Below are 19519 nucleotides of genomic sequence, written 5' to 3'. Positions count from 1 at the left end.
CATAATCATTTATGAATAACACATGGTTAATTCTTGACTCCCCTCGAGTCACTATCGCACTTTGATGATCATGATACCCTGCTTCTCATACTGTTGGAAAGGAATCCAAACCCTTCGCACATAATATAAAAAGGTATGGAGAGAATGTATCACCTTCTCTAATTCCCGTAGCTAGTAGTATCTTCTCACTTGGCTTTCCATTTACCAACACTAAATAAGTAACATCACTTACACTTTTTATGATCAGTGAGATCCATTTTTCTTAAAATCTTAAGTTTCTCGCCATAACCTCCAAGTATAGCCATTCAATTCGATCGTAAGCTTCTGGTTGGAAGCTATGAAACATACCTAGGACTACTTGCTTTGGATGGAAGGTTGAAATATAACACATTCAAAAAATTAAAGGACAGAATATGGTCAAAGATTAAAGAGATGGAAAAACTCTTTACTCACAAATGAGTTTCTATTTCATATAATAAGAATCTTCTTTTTCTCTATCCATAGGATTAGGACTTAATAAATTTATGATAATTTTGTTTATTCAAAAGATTAAAGATGAAGAAAACCATATAGCGTATTGAAGTTGTTCTCATTGAATCTCTCTCTTGGGATAATACATAAATGATAAATAGTAAGATATTTTCAAAGAGTAATGATAGATACGATATTAAGGTGTGTAAGTTCTGTTCACTATTCAAAATAAGTTTTTCATATCGATTATAGAAGTATATGAAACTTGGTTATCTTAAAAATATATAAATTATTTTCCATTTTCAAATTAAGAAAAGTAATTTGTCCATAAAATATTAGGAAAAGTGGAGAGGGAGGAAAAATTCAAATTTAAAAACGGTATATCTATTATATGCATCCACGTATTGGATAAATGGTGGGCGTGCCGGAGTGGTTATCGGGCATGACTAGAAATCATGTGGGCTTTGCCCGCGCAGGTTCGAATCCTGCCGCCCACGTTTTTATATTTTTCTTTTCCTTTTCTATGTAGCCTAAATACTATTCCCTCCACGTAGCAATGCATTACCGACTGCAATAGCTGTTTTTTTTTTTTTTTTTAAAGGACTAACGTTAGATACATGTATAGAGTGTTTAAGGTTACACAAATGAGATAATATAAAAATTAAAAATTAAATAAAATATTATTAAAATATTTTTATTGTTTTCGAATTGAAAAAATGTGAATTATTTATTATATTTTGTGTAAAAATTTAAAAAAATTATAAGGATGAGATAAAACTGTTTTTATATCCAAACAGGTCCTATATAAATCAATGTAATGTATCACACAATCATATTAGTTTGTGATTGTTCAATATTTCTCACACGTTTGTCAAGCGGCACCTTTCAGTTTAGTCGACAAGGAATTGAACCGCTTACTGGGAAAGGAATTTGATATTCCTAGTAAGGAGTTAGGGTAGAATTAAGGTGCAGATTCAGATCACTGTTCTAATTTCATGTTAAACCATGGCATAATCCAAAAGCTTAAAATTAACAGGATAGGAACTATGAAATTACTCATTTGAATTATATTCACTAATAATTTAATTTATATTAAAAAAAAACTAAGTAAATTATTCTTTTGAAAACTCTTTAGAGCTGTTTAGATTTGATACTAAAGTATCTCAGATGATCTGTGATTAGTTAATTTATGAATAATAATAAATTAATATAAAAATATCTGAAAATAATTGTGTTACAAACAAGTTTAGTAGTGTTGTACAAATATTCAAGTATTTTCTCCTTGCTCGTGGATAGATGGATTGCCTTTGTTACATGGCATCACAGACAGACAGACAGACAGACAGACTTGCCGGAATCAGTTGCCTGAAACATGCAGTATGATCCCAGACTTGTATGATATTTTGAGAATAGGGACAGGTATTTGGACAGTGGGTATACAACCTTATCTTGTTTATCTTCTTGTGGGATCAGAAACATTTGAGGTTTCTTTCACTTTCAGTTCTTTTGGAACCAGTATCCAGGAAGATCAGAGGTGAGGGGCTGCAATTATCTGTGGGGACACGTGTCAACGTATTCTCATCCTACTTGGGTTAGATATGTAGCCCACTGAACCATTATTTCTTCGATTTTAAATTTTCAAACAATGGTAGTTTTTTGTACCGATACATTTTAACTGATTTTATTGGTCAACTGAAAAATTATTTAAAGATTCATATTCATCTAGCATTACGCTGATCTTTCATGAGAACTGTTTTCACTATTGTTAACGTTATGTTTTGCATGCGTTTAGGCTATGCTCTGACAACTCGAGTTTTTAGAGTTGGGATTCGATCGGTATTATGTGGAGCTCTCGATTGTTGTTTGGTACGACTGTACGGTATCGATTCGTACAACCATAGTGATGAATAATATTTAAATGCAGAAAAATAAAGAAATGAACATATAGATTTACGTAGTTAAGCATTAAGCCTATATCCACGAAGGTTTGTGAATGAGAGTTTCTACTATAATAAACTTATTTATAGTCTCTTATAGCTTCTCTGTTCTCACTGTATAATGGAAGCTACAGATTTATTCGCTGAGAAGTTCTCTTTAAAGCCCTCAGGTTGAAGAAGAAATCGAAGTTGTCCCAAATAAAAATGTCCTCAATCAGTAATTTCTTCTTGCATTTTATCTCTTACTCCCATTTATTTTAAGTCACTTTTTTATTTTTTCTTCCTGACACATTATTTTTCTTTACTTTAGGTCAAATCCCTCATTTTTCTTCTCCCCATTACTTTTCCTCATGACACTTTCATATCTTAATTTCTTCTTGGTCCTCATTATTCTCTAATATTTTGTCTTTTAGTGAGTCTCTCCCAATAGCGGGCCTAGGAAATTCTATGGGCCGGTGAAAAATCCTCTAACAACTATGTTTTCTGTTTTCTGCAAATCTTAGCTTGTTTTCGGACGTGGCTTTTTAGTTGGATTGGAGAGGAAAGTCTTAAAGATAATGGAAATGGAGGGCAACAAGCAGGAGAGTTCACCTTCCTCAATCACTGCTGATCTTTTTGGTGCCAAAGAGTCACCACCATCCTCGTCATCAGGAATTTTTGCCTCCATTTTTCCACCTCCATTAACGGTTGAAGCTTCTATTCATGTTACAATAATTGTTGAACTAGATATGATGTTCTAGTATTGGAAAAAAGGCAGGGAAAATACTTGTTTTTTACCTGTCAAACTGACAGTTCTTGAAGTAAAAGGAAGAAGAAAAAAGTCCATATTGTAATTGGGAAGTTATGGACAGAATGGTTATCTGTCTAATTTGTGTACTGTGTGCTCCAGAAAATTCTGGGCCAAACATCCCCTGCTTGTTCCAATATGTTTAGAATGTTTGGTGGAGGAACTTTTAACAAAATCAAGAGATTTCATGGAAAAAAAATTGATTATCTTTGAAATATACACAGATTTCCTTCTTCCATGCTATAGTTCGTGGATTTCATTTTCTCTCTCGTTCCTGTACTTTCTGTTTGTTTTTGAAATTACGAGATAAGTCAAGTTAGGTGTGTGATAGCAAAAATAGGACTTATGGAGCAAGGATCAAATGAAATGGAGTTGTTGAGCTTGGAATTCCAGCATTTTTCTCACTCGAAAATCATATGAACTTGATGATGGGGTTCTGTTGGCTAATATCTAAATTCTTTATTGGTGCAAGTTCAGCTGGTTGGGAGGAACTCCTTGGGCACTGAGATAATGGGATCTTCGCAAAAACAACCTTCAGGAAATCAAGCATGGAACATGAAACAAGGAACTCCAGGTTCATGATCAAGGCTCATTCAGCTTCTTTTTCTGTTACTTCATTCTTGTTAGAGTGAAAGTTTTCTTTGACAGCAACTGTTGTTTAGTTGTGTTATGGACGTGTTTCACTGCCACCGCCTCACGATCACCTGCAACCAAAAAATAAGACAGTTTGGGGGTTCGAGGGAACGTCTCTAATACCTAAGTCAGTGACTGAAAATAACTTTTTAATACTAATGAATCAGATCCTCTTTACATACCTGAGTTCTTCTCTTATATAGAGCCTTTAAACCGTTCTGTTGTTAAATGATAATGATCTTATCTGTTATTCAAATTCAAACCTGGAGATGAGGGTTCATCTCTTAATAAATTTGAATGATAACCGTTTTGACCCCATGCCACCGTTGGTTAATTATCCAGTCGGTATTAGCTGTGGGCTGGATCCTCTTGATATTGAGCTAGGCTTTAGGTAGTTAGGTAGGCTTCGGGCTTGAGTAATGGCCCAGGCCCATATGGGACTAACCGGTTGGAATATCCTCTCCAAGTTGAATGCCATTTAAGCTCAATTTACTCTCTTTCTTTCTCTCTCTGAGGCGGTAAGCTAAAACTTGTCACTTGAAATTTGTAATCTTCCCGTTTTTCCCCTTGTGCAAATTTTACCAATTCTGGTATCCTATACTTAGAAGAGCTAAACTTCTTAGAACCTTCATTTACTAAGCAAGCAACAATAAGGATGCATTTTAACAGTTTTTGAACTTCTAGTTATAGGTTATGCTTCCCTATAATCATATGCTTGTAACAAAATCCTTGGTTCCTTAATGTAAAAGTATATGCATGGAAAATATTGCCTCAAAATTTTGATTTTTCTCAAACTATATAGCTATCAGTAGTGGTGCTGCACGCTGTAGCATACCCAACAAGGACAGGAGTTCAATTTTCCAAGAAAGAGTGGAACCATGTCATCTAAGTTCATCTCTTTATTATGGTGGACAAGACATCTGTTCCCAGTTCCTAAGTACCCAATCCTCTGAATCATACCCTCAAGTGAGTCTTGATTACTTGAAAATTGATATACCTCTATGCTGCTGTGCATTGTTGGCTTCATTATCAAATCAATGATATGTAAAACTAATTTTGCTCATATCGAATTAGTTGAACCAAAATCCGGGAGAAGATGATCCAAATGGAAACAACTCACACAGTGTGTCTCGAGGAAACTGGTGGCAAGGTATTGATGTTGTTAATGAAAATTCGGCTGCGAATCAGCAGAGATTATATATGGTTGCAGACTAAACTAAGGTACTAACAAACTTTAGCTGATCTTCATTTTGTAGGTTCACTTTACTATTAGGGCCTTGTCTTCCTTGGCAAAAGAGTTCCCCATCCGTTCTCAAGGTGTGTAAGTGGATAAATATGTACAGCTGGAGCAAGACTTATGTTTATTACTGTTTTAAAGTATATCCTTGGACTGAAGGCAACATGGCATATTGTGGTGGAATTTCTGATTACTGGCAATGAAAACCTGCAAACTGGTTTATTAGTTGGAGTCACTTCTATCTCAAAAAACCTTTCCAGTAATCAATTTATCAAATGGGACTTGTTTTCTGCTTGCTATTATACTTTCAAAGATCCTAATTTGCACCCCTACTTGTTACAGTATCTCTCAACTTGACTACTTGTAATTTCTCTGTTCTTTATGCAGGAATTCATGGAGATTTGGTCGCCAAGTATGGCAGACAATCTGCAATATAAAGAATACCCGAAATAGCTTTAAATCAAAAAAGAGCAGCTAATGCGGTTGAACAATGTTTATCGAGTAATTTTACGTATAACCGTGAAATGTGTAAACCGTAATTGCTTTGAAAAAGAGTAAGGTCTACTATTAAAAAATTAATTTTTTTATGTGGGTCTTACGTGGGCCATTGCACAATTTACAATTACAAATATATTTTCTCACGTCACTATAAATGCTTGAATTGCAGATATTTCATGGCATAGTAAAGAATAATATAACTTCTTACCAACTGTCCAATGGCGGACTCTGTAATGCTGGCCACCCTTGTTAGCCCCATCACTTGCTTACCAGAAATCATTGCTTCCAACGGAGAATGAACCAACCCCTGAGCTCCAAGAGTTCAGATCTACAAAACCATCGATAGCTAGCATAAATGAAAAGGCCAAAAGGGACAAGAATCACCAGTGGCCCGCTTGCTGCGAAAAAGTACACAAACTCTCACAAGCCAATACCCCCAGCATGATCTGAACCAAATCCACCAGCTTCATCGACATGAACACGCACCCGAATGGTGGGGACCCGATCATCGAGACGTGTATCCCAACAACACGCAAAGTGGCCGCGTTCTGGCGGCTCCTTGGTGACAGAAGCATCTCACCTCGCCTCCAATCCAAGGTTCACCGCCAGCTTTCGGGACTTTGATGGCTTGTTAGAGACTTGAGAGGCCAAGACGATGAGACTGGAGAAGAAGAAGTCGCCGAAGGAGAGGGAGTAGTCGTGGATGGAAGTCGGCAAGGTCGCATGGCAAAAACGTTCGAGAAAAATTGAAAAATAAACGCCGTTGCCGGGGATCGAACCCGGGTCACCCGCGTGACAGGCGGGAATACTTACCACTATACAACAACGACTTGTTGGCAATAGGCTAGAAATTATTAATTTTATTGTTAATATTAATTTTAACCATATAATATGCAACATGGCTTTATATATGTATTAAGATTAAAGATGCATTCTTATCCCAATTTTAGAATCTAAGTTGAGAATAAAAGATACATGATGTGAGACTCAGCTCATTTGCAACTGTATAATTTTCGAATAACATTAAGGCCTCGTTTGTTTTCAGAAATCATATCAACCCATCTTATCTAATTATTATAATTTTTTCAAAATTTCAAACAAAATACGATAAACAATTTAACTTTTTCAAATCTCAAAATAAAAATAATATTAAAAATAATATTTTTATTCAACTTTCATCTCAATTCACTATCCAAACCAAACCTAAATGCTTAATAGAGAAGCTTCACCAACTGTGCCTTAATAAATCAAGCTTCCATCTTAATGTACTTCCGATTATGAGGACATATTTGCATGAAAGTTAGAGAATTGTTATCTTCAAGAGTTCAATATGTTCACCAAGTAGTTTAACTAAAGTTAATACAAGGATCTTGGAGGAGAAGTGGTAGATGATGATGATGAAGAAGAAGAAGAATGTGCTTAGGGGGCATTTATTGGTGTTACTTCTTTTTTTTTTTGGTCAAAGCTCACATTATGGCAAAGCAAAAATTTTATACACAGTTCGACTTAAGGTCTGTTTGGAAACATAATTATTCTCAGATATTATCAGATTATTTTATTACTATTCACAAACTATTTACTACTATATTCACTATCATTTACAGATCATCTGAGATACTCTTAGTATTCAAACCAAGCCTAAGATTGAGTATTCACTTCATTTAGAACATAAGTAAGCAGAAACAGCTTTGTCCAAAGTTAAACATCCATTAGCTATACAAGGAAGATCTAAACTACACATTAGGCTGCATTATGGGCTGCTTGGCTGGAGTTTCAGTTTCAGGGAAAGAAAGAAAAGGGCATGTAGAAATAGCATTTCCTCTGGACAGTCTGCACCACCTCTCACTGCCCCTTTCTCTCCCAATGGCCAGTGAATGGGCAATGGGTCTCTCTCTCCTCCCACAAGGCCACAACATTCTTATCTTTCCCAATTTTTTTTTTATCCCTGTGGGTGGTTGAAGCTGTGAATAGAGCAGGCTGAACCCATACCATGTTTGTAATTTGGGCGTAAATCCGAAAAGGTCACCCTTTCAAGTACACCAACAGCATGAGATCTTCTACATTTTATTCATATTTAGTTTAATATTTCATATGTTGAGTCCATTTATTAAGAGAAAACTCGAAGGGTTTTTTCTTATCAACATAACTATTAACATAACCGAGGAGAAATCTCTCCCCCAAGGACCCCAAAATTGCGGCTATGCAAAGATTAAACCACCAAACATGTAATTTCAAATGCATTAAGGGATAACAGAAGTCCATGATGGAGTTTATACGCATATGATGCTCTTGAAATTTAGAAGAATGACAATCATCTTTGGATTTGATCCTAAAGTTTGGATTGTCTACTTGGTCATTGATAAAGAGGACTTTCCCTTATGCTTGCAATCGATGCCCAATGCTTTGCTCCAACATTCAAAGAAAGAATAATGTTATATATAGTCATGGAGTGCGCGCTAGTGTTGCGCAATTTTTTTGTAAAAGAGTGAGGTATACTATTAAAAAACTAAATTTTTATCATGTGTATTCCGTATTTACTCATTTTTTCAAAGAGATTAAGCAGCACTTACGGATTTCACGACTGTAAATATCATTTTTCTAAAAAAAAATCCTCTTTATCTTGTGAAACTGGAAATCATTAACCAACTAGAAAACAGCTTATCCATAGAATTGCTAGACATTGGAACCTTAGCACATCTTGAATTACAAATGCCAATCAGTTTCAGTCTGCTACCTGCAATCTTTAACCAAACTCAACTCCAAGAGATTTGGAAAACCCTTTTCCAAGAAATCAAAAGAAGTTAGCATCATTTTTTTTACAGGCACAACATATGCATAAATTCTCCTTTCGGTATTTCTCACATCCATGGTTTACAAGTATTGAAACTGACCAAAACACAAGCAAAAGTGAAAGACATGAATCCCTGTACAAATAACCGATACAAAGGTATGAAAAGCAGGCATAATAAAACATTCATCATTCAGAAACTTCTGCAATTGCTCACACACCTCTAAGTTTAACCACCCTTTATTATGAGAATACAGAAATAGGGCACCATTTTTTCAAACCAAACAATCACTTGCAAAGTCCAGATTTGCTGAATCAAATCAAAAGCCATGAGCAGAGGAATCCTTGACGACAGAAACAGGGCAATTCGCATTCGCCACAACATAACTGGTCACACTACCCAAGAGTACCCTATATTCAAACAGTTGAAAAGATCACAAGTATAGTACTATTGGTAGTAAATTCTTCAATGGTGATCATAATTTCAAAGACAAAAAATAAAAAATAAAAGGAAAGACTTGAGTACCTCTGGATGCTACCAAGGCCTCTGCTACCCATGACCAGACAGTCAAGCTTTAGATCTGCAACTGCCCCACAGAGTTTGTCTCTGGCATCGCCCCAGTAAAGTTTTGCCACCACTTTTACCTACAAAACATAACAATAAAAGGGTGTAAAAAGCAGAATAAACTAGCCTAAATAACACGAAAATGTAAAAGAAAACACATACCTGTTTTTCCCTAGAAACAGAGTCGAGCAAGCCCAGAGCTTCAGGATCAAGTTCTACCTGGTACTTCTGCATCACCTCCTGTTCACGGAACTCCACCAGTGGAATCGGAGCTGCATCCATCCAACATCAGAGGAAAACCCAGATCGAAACATTGGAATCAGTAAATTCCCATCTCAAAAATTAGCAAAAAAGAAAACTACAAACTCTTGAATAAGATCAATATAGAGCTTTTTACATACGGGAACCGGAGGTGGACCAAAGGAGATTGCGAGACTCGTCGCCCTGAGAGTGCTTGACGTTGATGACATAGAGGGTGTCACCTTTATCGAGCAGATTATCAATGGCCCATTTCAGAGCAACTTTGCTTCCTTTCGAGAAGTCCAAGGCCACGGCTATATTCCTGTCTTTCGCCATGATATTCACTCCTCTCTGTTTAGGGTTCAATCACAGAAAGAAAAACACAAGATCCATAAAAATCAGAGGGATTAATTATATGTTGAAGTTTGAGATAATAGCATAAATGTGGAGATCATGAAACTATAGAATGGTACTGTTGTAGTCGTTGAATATTAGTTAGGCTTTATGTAATATTAAATTGACCCAAGTCTTCTACTATGGTACGTACGTTCGTTTGTCTTTTTATCGAGATATTTGCGTGATGGTCGGAAATATCTTCTCTCTTTTATTGATGACTTCGGAAAGATATTATTAATAGTTTTATCTTCTCGATTAGAAGTTAAAAATTAAATTAAATATTATTATAATATTATTTTTTAATATTATTATTATTTTAAAAATTAAAAAAATTAAATTTTTTATTATATTTTATATAAAAATTTGTAAAAATTATAATAATGAGATGAAATGAATTGAGAGTTTTCTCAATCTAAATTGAGCCTAACATTACTTTAACAAAGAGATTTCATAAACATTAACTCACAAATAGATATCGTTCTATTTTATACATTTGGTCTATTTTACAATTTGATATATCATATCAAGTTATGTTAATTTATGAGGTTATTTTTATGAATTCTCGACTAAAATATTTCTCATATTACTATGCATCTTTAATGTTATCATCTCAAATTTTACTAAATGACGTGATATATTTTAAGTGATTTTATTAGTTAAATAGAAAATTAATTAAAATGTACTTGAGTTAATGTGACTAACAATAACAAAACTGAGAATGAATAATAATATTTAAATATTTGATCTTACTATGATAAGTTGAGGTTATGTTTGGATGTCAAGATCACTTCAATTCATGATCTCAAATTAATTATTGATAAAATTTATTACTTTTTCAACTTCTTATAAAAAGTTAAACTCATATCAACATATTCCATACAATCAAACACATATATCAATCTATTTACATTCAAACACATCTCAATGCAAGGGCAAAACTAGGATTTGGTGCATACGGAACGATTAACAAAGTATGTCGTATGTAGAGTGAACGAAAATTGAAATTTAAGGTAGCAAAGTATATCACCGATATTTAACAATAACCATATAAGATATTTAATAACAAAGTAGATTATTAAATCCGTTAATCTAAACCTCTCACTTGAGCTCCATCGGACTCAAGTGAACGATAAAAATTAAGATAGAAATAGTTATGAGAGATTTGTTGAAACAAACGATAAAAATTAGCTATGTGGTTTTATCTTTGCCTTCACTCCTAATTGTTAATTCCATGGTAGTTATATGTACTTACTAACAAAACTAATCCAAAACAATAAGTTAGCTAGTGGAAGACTTGAAAAGAAAAATGTAAATAAATAGGAAAAATAAGGTTGTAAATTTACCAAATAGCTTATAAAAAGAGATCAAGATATTTTCTTGCCTCTTATGAGATGTGAAAAAAAAATGAGAATGTGAGATTTTATTAATGACAAAAAATAGGTGTAAGTATGAAAAAATTGTTAAAAAATTAAAAGAAACCTAGACAACTAAGTACTAACTACTAATTGAGATTTTGGAAAAAAAAGAATTATCTTTATATTAGGACATCTTTAAACAAAATCATATACTAAAACATGTTTTTAAAAAGATTTTTTTTTTGGGGGGGGTGTTGGCCCCCCAACCATCAATGTAGGTTTGCTGCTGTCTTATTGGGATCTACAAAATATTATTATTTACAGATCAACTTAGATAATTTAAGATCATCTTAATATCCAAATGCAACCTATTTTTATCCATTTATGAGTGATAAAAAGTAGCACATTTATAAAACGACATAATATATTGTCGTTTGGTTGACAATTGTGATGAGATTTTCTCTAAATTGTTGAAGATAGAATCCACCTTGAGAGAGTTCCTTAACTAATTATCCTATACTATGAGTGAGATGACATGTCATCCTTATCTTCCTCTACCATAACCGTGATTAATTATTTTAATGAGGTTGAAGTCCCACCAACCAGTCCATTGTTTAACAACCAGTCCATTCAACTTCCCAAATTATCGTGTTGACCCAAGAATCTTAACAAGGAAAGGTTCGGGAAGGAGTTTGGCTTACATCCTTTTTTAATTTTATTAATACATTCTATTAAAAAATGAATGGACAGTATTACTTTTAAGTAAAAAAATAAGTAAACTTTTTGATCAATTTTTCGATCTTGTCTATTCATTTTTAATCATGATGGATTTTTTAACATAGCTTCAAGATCAAGTTCTACCTTGCAATATGCAATATTCACGAATATATTTAGGTATCTTCATGTGTGATATTATCAACTATAGCTATATATAGAAACAAAAAGAAGGCATGTGTGAGGGTGGTAAAAATATTTAGGACCAGCCCAGCCATAAGGTCTAGCAGGAAACAAGAAGAGACGAGGGGTGATGAAGCATGGAGTGTTAGGGGGCAGGAGCCATGCGGTCAAGGAGTAGGGTGCACTGTCAGGGGAAAGGGACGTCAGGAGGCATACTGTCAGGGGAAAGGGACGTCAGGAGGCATGGGGCTGTCAGGGAGCATTATTAGACACGCAAGACGTGCTTGGCCTTACCACTGCAGAGGCGCAAGCGAGAAAAAGAATCAGATAAATAGAGGGGCTTCTTCTTCCTCGTTGATGTCTCCTTCAATCTCAGAACAGGGAGCTCCAGCGAAAACTTTCTCTCCAATAAATATATATTCAGGATCACCATTATACAAAGAGAAATGATTGATCTTGAAAGACTGTAAACAAGAATATTATAGTAGATTTCTCTTCCTCAAATGCATGTGGATGTAAGCGTTAGGTCATATCATGTAAACTCATCTATCATCTTCTCTTATTTTGTCTACACATGTTTTCTATTTACTGTCATGGACGTACATATCGACACCGTATAGCCGTACCAGATCACTGTTGAGGGCACCAGACCACACCAAATGAGGCCCAAGTTGCCCCAATGGGCCGGAAATAACTCTTTTTTTCTCTTATGGCCTGTTGTGCAATTTTTAGAGCATTAACAGTATGAATATTGCATAGTTAAAAATGCAAAAAACTGTCTTCTAAAGTTAATAATTTATGCAATATTCTACATATATTTATATAAATGTAACTTTTAAATTAATATAATTACTCAAATCTTCATGATTCCATAAACTTATTATCCACTTGTACGAAATTTTTAAAAATATTATAAATTTATACAGTTTTGTCTCTATCCAGTCTTTGCTACTTATCTAATTAGGTTTACCGCGGAATTATATTTTTTTGGTGATTAGAAAAGCATTGCTATATATCTCATTCGGGGATATATATATATATATAATATATATATATATATATATATATATATATATTATTTTCATGTGAAATAGAGTTGTAAAATAATGGAGTTGTAAAATATTTACAAGATCGACCAAAAAATTTTACTCATCATTCTTACACCATACACCAAACATGATTTTATTTTATTTTATCTTTTCTCTTACCAAATGTATAGTATATGGATGATGAGTAGAATAACTCAATTAGTTTGGTAAAAAAAAAGATAAATAAATAAATTAAAAATTAAAACATGAGTGGTTTGTGGTGTAGAATTATGTGTAGCAAAACCCAAATAACAACTATTTTACACTTATTTTACAATTCATTCAATAACCAACAAATGTAATTGTTTCACTTTGTTAAAAATAATTTTAATTGAGTACTACTAGATACAATTATGGGTTATACAAGCGTTGTGCATTCTTTTTGAAAAAAAATAGGATCTATTATTAAAAAATTAATTTTTTTGTATAGATCCCATATCTATTCACTTTTTTTAAAAGGAGTGTGTGACATTTACACACTCTATAACTGTAAATATCATTTCTCTTTTCATAAATAATATGAGAAGTACAATTATATCAGACTTTTCTAGATTTTAATTTAATATTGGTTTTACTATAACAGATTTAATAGTTGATAGATAATGTCAAATGAGTAATGAATGCTTTAGAACTCATTTAACGTGTCTATTTTTTTTTTGTTCATTTGAAGTTATCAAGTTTGAACAAAAAGCTAAAAATACCTTGATCCTTCATCCTAGGATATGAGTATACTTTGACAAATTTCCGAATGAGCATTTTTTTTTTAAGCAAAAAGTGGAGGCAGGGGTAACCTACATAGCAACTCTTCCTGATCGTGACAATGAGAGCCCATTTCAACTACAAAATATCCAATTTGAGCCATAATTACTGTTCAAAAGGCGAGCTCATCACCACAACACCACCAAAATATCGAACTGGTCCAAAGCTCATCTCATGACCCAATTTATGTTTAATTGGGCCATGAGATGGGCTAATTAGGCCCTATTTAGCTAATACTTGATAACTAATTTATGTTTAAGTGAGCAAATATATTTCTCTCATAAAGTGTGCAATATGTCCCTTTTTTTTTTCTTTTTCTTCAAATCTTTCTTCTTTAATTTAGTATTTGCTAAGAGCACTAACATCAGCTTTGCTATCATATTAGTAAGATTTTGCCTAATATCATATTTTTTTGCCTTTTACTTATCCCACTCAAAGTCCAATCTTATATTAGATTATCCATCTAAACTCGATATAATAAAAAAATATTATTTATTTTCAACTTTTATTATTATTATTTTAACTATTTTTTTTATAAATATTTTACAAATCCATTAGTCATATTTTATTTTTTAATATTATATATTAATTATTATAGTTTATAACATTCGGTACTTTTTCGATGGTGTTTGGCCGAACGGAATCAATGGCGGAGGAAGCTTTTTATCAACAGTTCCTCTTTGGAACAATAACTCCTATTTTTGTGAGTTTATTGAAACCCAATAAAGAACTGACAGATCAGAAGTCCTCATAGAAATTATTGTACCTCATCACAGGATGGTAAAAATAAAGCGCCTACCCGTGTATCTATTTGCTGCTGTGAAGAGAAACAAGTTTCTTTCGACAAACCAAACTTTGCACCCACTCCACCACCAAACGCCCTACGACCGTCACACCGGCGGAGGAGGTCCAGACCAGACCGGCGCACCCCTTCAAACCGTCGCATTTTACATCAACGTCTCTCATTTACAATTTACATTGACCGTCAGTCTTCACATCTGCAATTTACATGGTATGCAAATAACAGTCTCTCATTTTTTTACATACCAAACCTGCGTCTCTACTCTGTGTCCATACCCAACTGAGTGGTTTGTTATGGGTTTTCTTACCCAACTGAGTGATTTGTTTTCAAGGGTTTATTGAGAGTGCCGTAATCGATAATCAACTAATTTGTTTTACTGTTTGTTGTGAGCAGAGGCATAATGATGGATTTTTGGGGAAGGGCTGGGGCGGTGGGTATTACAAAGACATGCTCTTAGTTAATCACCTTTACGTTGAGGTACAAATAAATTTGTATTAGGAAAGAACTACTCATAACAATATGAACAATTAATTTATAACCAATCTTTATTATCTTTTCGTAATGCTCTATACTTGTCTTTTAATCTTGAAGACTTCATTGCTAAGCAAGTTTCATGCTGAAATTAAATGACTGCTAGCAAATTCCACATTGTCAAAATTGTAATCTTTGTATTTCTTAAACTTAATTTTTACAATGGAAGAATAATCAAATAAATAGATACAAAGTCTAGGCTATCTATGGTAACGAATGAAGTATGGAAATAAGTTACAAATACAATTTTATGACTAATTTCCTAAAATCAAGATGATTTGATTTGGTAGTGATTTTTATGATTTTGTGCAATGGTGATTCTGTCAGTACTCCCCCTCGAGTTGGTGCATAGAGGTCCGTAATGCTCAACTTGCGCAGAAAATGATGGAAGAGCTCATGTCCCAATGCTTTAGTGAAAATGTCGGCAACTTGCTTATGCGAGGAAGTGTGAACGGCAGTAATGAGTCTTGACCGAATTTTATCATGAATAATGTGACAGTCAATCTCAATCATGTGTTTGGTGTGCTCATGAAATACAGGTTTGTGAGTGATGTGGAAAGCATATTGACTGTCACAATATAGGCTGATGGACTCAGAATGAGGAACACTAAGATTAGCAAGGAGCTGTTTTAACCATGTGAGTTCGCAAGTGGTGACAGCCATGGCGCGATATTCAACTTCAGCAGATGAATGAGCCACTGTCGTCTATTTTTTTGTATGCCAAGAGATAGGACTGGTGCCAAGAGGAATGAGCCACTGTCGTCTGTTTTTTTGTGTGCCAAGAGATAGGACTGGTGCCAAGTTGAATGAAGTAGCCTGTAGTAGATCGACGAGTGGTGAGACATCTGGCCCAATCTGAATCCATGTAAGTAGTAACATGCAAAGTGCTAGAGGAAGAGAAAAAAATTGCCTTGTCCTGGACTGCCTTTGATGTAGAGGAGAACACAGGTGATAGCTTGCATGTGAGGAACACAAGGAGCATGCATGAACTGACTGAGAATATTCTCTGCAAAGACAATATCAGGACGAGTGATAGTTTGATAAATGAGATGCCCAACGAGTCGGCGATAGGTGTAAGGGTCGGTGAGAAGAGTGCCATCACGATCGGTGAGCTTTAAATTTTGTTCCATGGGAAAACGAGCAATCCGATCACCAAGTTGGCCACTATCAGAAAGAATATCAAGGACATATTTGTGCTGATTGAGAAAGATGTTTATCTGAGAAGGAGCAACTTTGAGGCCAAGAAAATATTTGAGAGGACCGAGATCTTTTGTTTTGAAATGGGTGGATAGAATGCTCTTGAAAATCTCGATCTGAGAGATGTCATTGCCAGCAACCAAGATGTCATCAACATAAATAAGAACAATGGTGATGCTGGTCTGGGTGACAAGAGTAAATAAAGAATGATCTGCCTGAAACTGATGAAAACCTGCATCAAGAAGCACAATGATTAGTTTAAAAAATAGTTTCGGGAGGCTTGCTTGAGGGCATAGAGGGATTTTCTGAGCCAAAAGACACGAGTCTCCCCCTTAGGGAAGTATCCAGGAGGTGGGGTCATGTAAACTTCTTCAACAAGATCGCCATGCAGAAAAGTATTGTTGACGTCGAGTTGATGAATAATCCAATTGTTGGTAGCAACGATTGCCAATAAGCAACAGACAATGGTCATTTTGGCAATCGGGAAAAATGTCTCATGATAGTCAAGGCCTTTAACCTGAGTGTAGCCCTTGATAACTAGCCGAGTTTTGTACCTCTCGATAGAACCATCAGCCTTGAGTTTAGTTTTAAAAACCCATTTACGGCCAATGAGTTTAGGAAGGAGTGGCTCAAGCATCCAAGTAGAATTTTTTTCAAGAGTATGAAGTTCAGCAGACATGGCTTCACACCAATGAAGGTGGCGAACAACAGTGGAATAACATGAGGGTTCAACAGAAGTGGTGTTGGCAGTTAAAAAACAAGATAAGAAGGTGAAAAGTGAGAATAAGAAAGAAAATCAGATAAAGGGTGGGCAGTACCTGAGGTTGAAGCAGCCGGTGAGGATGCAGTGGGCTCCATGTGTATGGTTGGGCAAACATAATCCTGAAGATATACGTGGTGAGTAGTGGTGCGACGGGGATGGAGAGAGAGAGAGAGAAGGTGGCTAAGGGGTGGGTCGGTAATAATAGTGAAGGTAGGAGGAGAATATGATGGTAATATGGGTTCGGGAACAAGGAGATGAATAACAGGAAGAGATGTATTTGTGAGATCAGGGGTATCATGGAATGAAGATATTTGTTTATGAAAAGTGACATCACGGGAATAGAAGACGGTTTGAGTGTCGAGATTGTAAAGCTTGTATGCCTTATGGGTACCGGGATAGCCGAGAAAGACACATTTAGAGGCACGTGGAGAAAAGTTATTGTGAGAAGCATGGAGGGTTTGAGGATAACAAAGACACCCGAACACGCGTAAGTGAGCGTAGCGTGGTGGAGTGTCAAAAAGGAGTTCAAAATGAGATTTATTTTGGAGAATGTGAGTCGAGGTGCGATTAATGAGATAAGCAGCGGTGAGAACACAATCACCCCAAGATTTTAGAGGTAAGTGTGCATGAAATTGGAGGCTACGAGCGACATTCAGGAGATGCCAGTGTTTACGCTCCGCAACACCATTTTATTGTGGAGTTTCAACAAAAGTACGCTCGTAAATGATGTCGTGGTCAGGGAGATAATTTTAAAATTTGTGGGAAAGAAATTCTTGCGCATTATCAGTTCTTATTATTTTAATCATGGTGTTGAACTAATTTTGGATAAGTGCAAAAAAATGCATGAGATGAGTATAAGCTTCAGATTTATGTCGCATGAGATATATCAAAGTGGTGCGAGAAAAATCATCAACTATTATAAGAAAATAATGAGCATTGCAAATTGAAGAAGTATGATAACCACCCCATATATCACAAAAAATGCGATTAAACCCAAAAAGTATTTTTATTAGCATGTGAAAGAAAAGGAAGTCTAGTGTGTTTAGAATGAGCACAAACATCACTATCAGAAATAATACAAGGATTATTGTTAAAAAGACTAGGAATATTTAAGTGGGAAGAGTGACCTAGGCGTTGGTGCCATAGGATCTTATTGGCAGTGATTTGAGTAGAAAGAGTCGTAGTGGATTCGGACTGGTACACATAAAGTCCATTGCAAAGCTCACCTGCTCCAATCATCCTCGACGAGTGTGGGTTCTGAAAAAAAAAATTAGTAGAAAAAAAAGAAATAAGGCAAGAATGATTAGTGGTAAGCTAAGGGATAGAAAGGAGATTAAAAGTAAATTGAGGGACAAAATAGACATTGTGTAAAACTAGGGGGTCAAGGGACATGTACTGACTCCTTCTATTTGGAGAGTTTGACCAGTGGTTAAACTAACGTGCTGCATATGAGAGGGGTGGGGTGGGGTGACCTGCATGAACAAGGTCCGATCATAACACATGTGATGGCTTGCCCCACTATCAATCACCCATAGTCGGCAGCTAGCAGAAGAAAAGGGTGAAGAAACATTACCCACAAAGTTAGCCGATGTGTTTTCGGGCTGAGTAAATCTAATAATTTTTAGTAGAGATCGGGTGAGAGGCCAAGGACCGGCGACGAAAGATCGGAGGAGGAAGCTTGATGAGCCATCGGCAGCAACCCATTGGGAGGCTTGTCGAGAAGAGAGGGCTGCTGTCGGTTGTGGGAATGGCCATTTCTGCTGCACTCGGTGCATCGCAGAGGGCCTTTCGTGGATCCAGTGGACTAGGCAACAAGGATAGGAGCATCTAATGGTGGTGGCCGGACATGGAGGAGGTGTTACTGCTCTTCCTGAAAAAGAATGGAAATTTTTTTTGTGATGGTAAGGGTTCCACAGCTAGGATTTGGGTTCTAAGTTGGGAAAAAGAATCGTTGTGGCCAAGCAAAAATTGGTAAACTCTTTCATCTTCAGCTTGTTGTTGCAACTCTTTGAGATCGTTGCTTTTCTGTAAATGATTGAGTTCATCCCAGAGTTGTCTGATATGGTTGTAATATTGATGGACAAAGTGGGTGTGTTGTTGTGGGAAAGCTAACTCTCGTTTGAGGTGATAAATGCGGGCATTGTTGCTATGGCAAAAACGTGACTGAAGATCAAGCCACACTTCTTGAAGATCGATATGAAATTCAAGGGAATTGGCAATAGAGGGACTAATGCAATTAAGAAGCCAGGTAAGAACCGTATCTTTTGTTTGGTTCCATTGTGTATAATCTGTAGAGGTGGGTTCGGGTGGGGAGAGAGTGTCATCAACAAAATTGAGTTTGTTTTGGGTGTTAAGGGCACGGGTCATGACTTTTTGCCATTTGGGAAAATTGTCCCCTGTAAGAAGGCCAAAGACAAGGATAATGTTAGGTGAGTCTGAGGGGTGAAGGAGATATAGGGAGGAAGGAGGGTTTGAAGAGGAGGCCATTTGGGCTTGAGAAAGATGACCGGTTTGGCTGATACTATGTCAAAATTGTAATTTTTGTATTTCTAAAACTTAATTTTTACAATGGAAG

General features: G+C 35.6%; 2 protein-coding genes and 2 non-coding genes across 6 annotated transcripts; 2 read left to right on the top strand and 2 right to left on the bottom strand.

Moving 5' to 3' along the window:
- The first annotated feature begins 886 nt into the window (after positions 1–886).
- Positions 887–968, top strand: TRNAS-AGA. Its single transcript has one exon. It is a non-coding gene; the product is annotated as a tRNA-Ser (tRNA).
- Positions 969–2837: 1869 nt separating this feature from the next.
- Positions 2838–6381, top strand: LOC109020644. Of its 3 annotated transcripts, none has more exons than XR_004801566.1 (6): positions 2838–3094; positions 3673–3769; positions 4631–4794; positions 4903–5049; positions 5453–5619; positions 5733–6381. XR_004801566.1 is itself a non-coding variant. In XM_019003152.2 (6 exons), exons 1-5 carry the CDS (start codon positions 2966–2968, stop codon positions 5099–5101), a joined length of 483 nt encoding a protein of 160 aa, XP_018858697.2. In that variant the 5' UTR covers positions 2843–2965; the 3' UTR covers positions 5102–5145; positions 5453–5652. The 3 variants fall into 3 exon arrangements, 2 of the variants coding, with proteins under 2 accessions (XP_035546193.1, XP_018858697.2); XM_019003152.2 differs by lacking the exon at positions 5733–6381 and adding an exon at positions 5085–5145 and having other exon boundaries at positions 2843–3094; positions 4903–4978; positions 5453–5652; XM_035690300.1 differs by lacking the exon at positions 5733–6381 and having other exon boundaries at positions 5453–5652.
- On the bottom strand, positions 6322–6393 carry TRNAD-GUC. The gene has a single exon. It is a non-coding gene; the product is annotated as a tRNA-Asp (tRNA).
- A 1937-nt stretch (positions 6394–8330) lies between these two features.
- LOC108985227 (universal stress protein PHOS32-like) lies at positions 8331–9689 on the bottom strand. The gene is made up of 4 exons (XM_018957434.2): positions 9318–9689; positions 9079–9188; positions 8878–8996; positions 8331–8762 (listed from the first exon to the last, which is right to left on the bottom strand). Exons 1-4 carry the CDS (start codon positions 9490–9492, stop codon positions 8672–8674), a joined length of 495 nt encoding a protein of 164 aa, XP_018812979.1. The 5' UTR covers positions 9493–9689; the 3' UTR covers positions 8331–8671.
- Positions 9690–19519: the final 9830 nt, after the last annotated feature.

This window comes from Juglans regia, chromosome 5 (assembly GCF_001411555.2).
Source record: "Juglans regia cultivar Chandler chromosome 5, Walnut 2.0, whole genome shotgun sequence".
Taxonomy (NCBI): domain Eukaryota; kingdom Viridiplantae; phylum Streptophyta; class Magnoliopsida; order Fagales; family Juglandaceae; genus Juglans; species Juglans regia.
The sequence above is the reverse complement of the archived record's forward strand: the minus strand, read 5'-3'. Positions and strand labels throughout refer to the sequence as shown.

Coding starts and splice junctions, on each gene's coding strand:
- LOC108985227 (XM_018957434.2), bottom strand. CDS start 9,492: ATGGCGAAAGACAGGAATATAGCCGTGGCCTTGGACTTCTCGAAAGGA. Junction 8,997..9,078: donor CTGTTTCTAGGGAAAAACAG/GTATGTGTTTTC, acceptor TATGTTTTGTAG/GTAAAAGTGGTGGCAAAACT. Junction 8,763..8,877: donor GGCCTTGGTAGCATCCAGAG/GTACTCAAGTCT, acceptor GTTTGAATATAG/GGTACTCTTGGGTAGTGTGA.
- LOC109020644 (XM_035690300.1), top strand. CDS start 2,966: ATGGAAATGGAGGGCAACAAGCAGGAGAGTTCACCTTCCTCAATCACT. Junction 3,095..3,672: donor TTTTTCCACCTCCATTAACG/GTTGAAGCTTCT, acceptor GTGCAAGTTCAG/CTGGTTGGGAGGAACTCCTT. Junction 4,795..4,902: donor CCTCTGAATCATACCCTCAA/GTGAGTCTTGAT, acceptor ATATCGAATTAG/TTGAACCAAAATCCGGGAGA.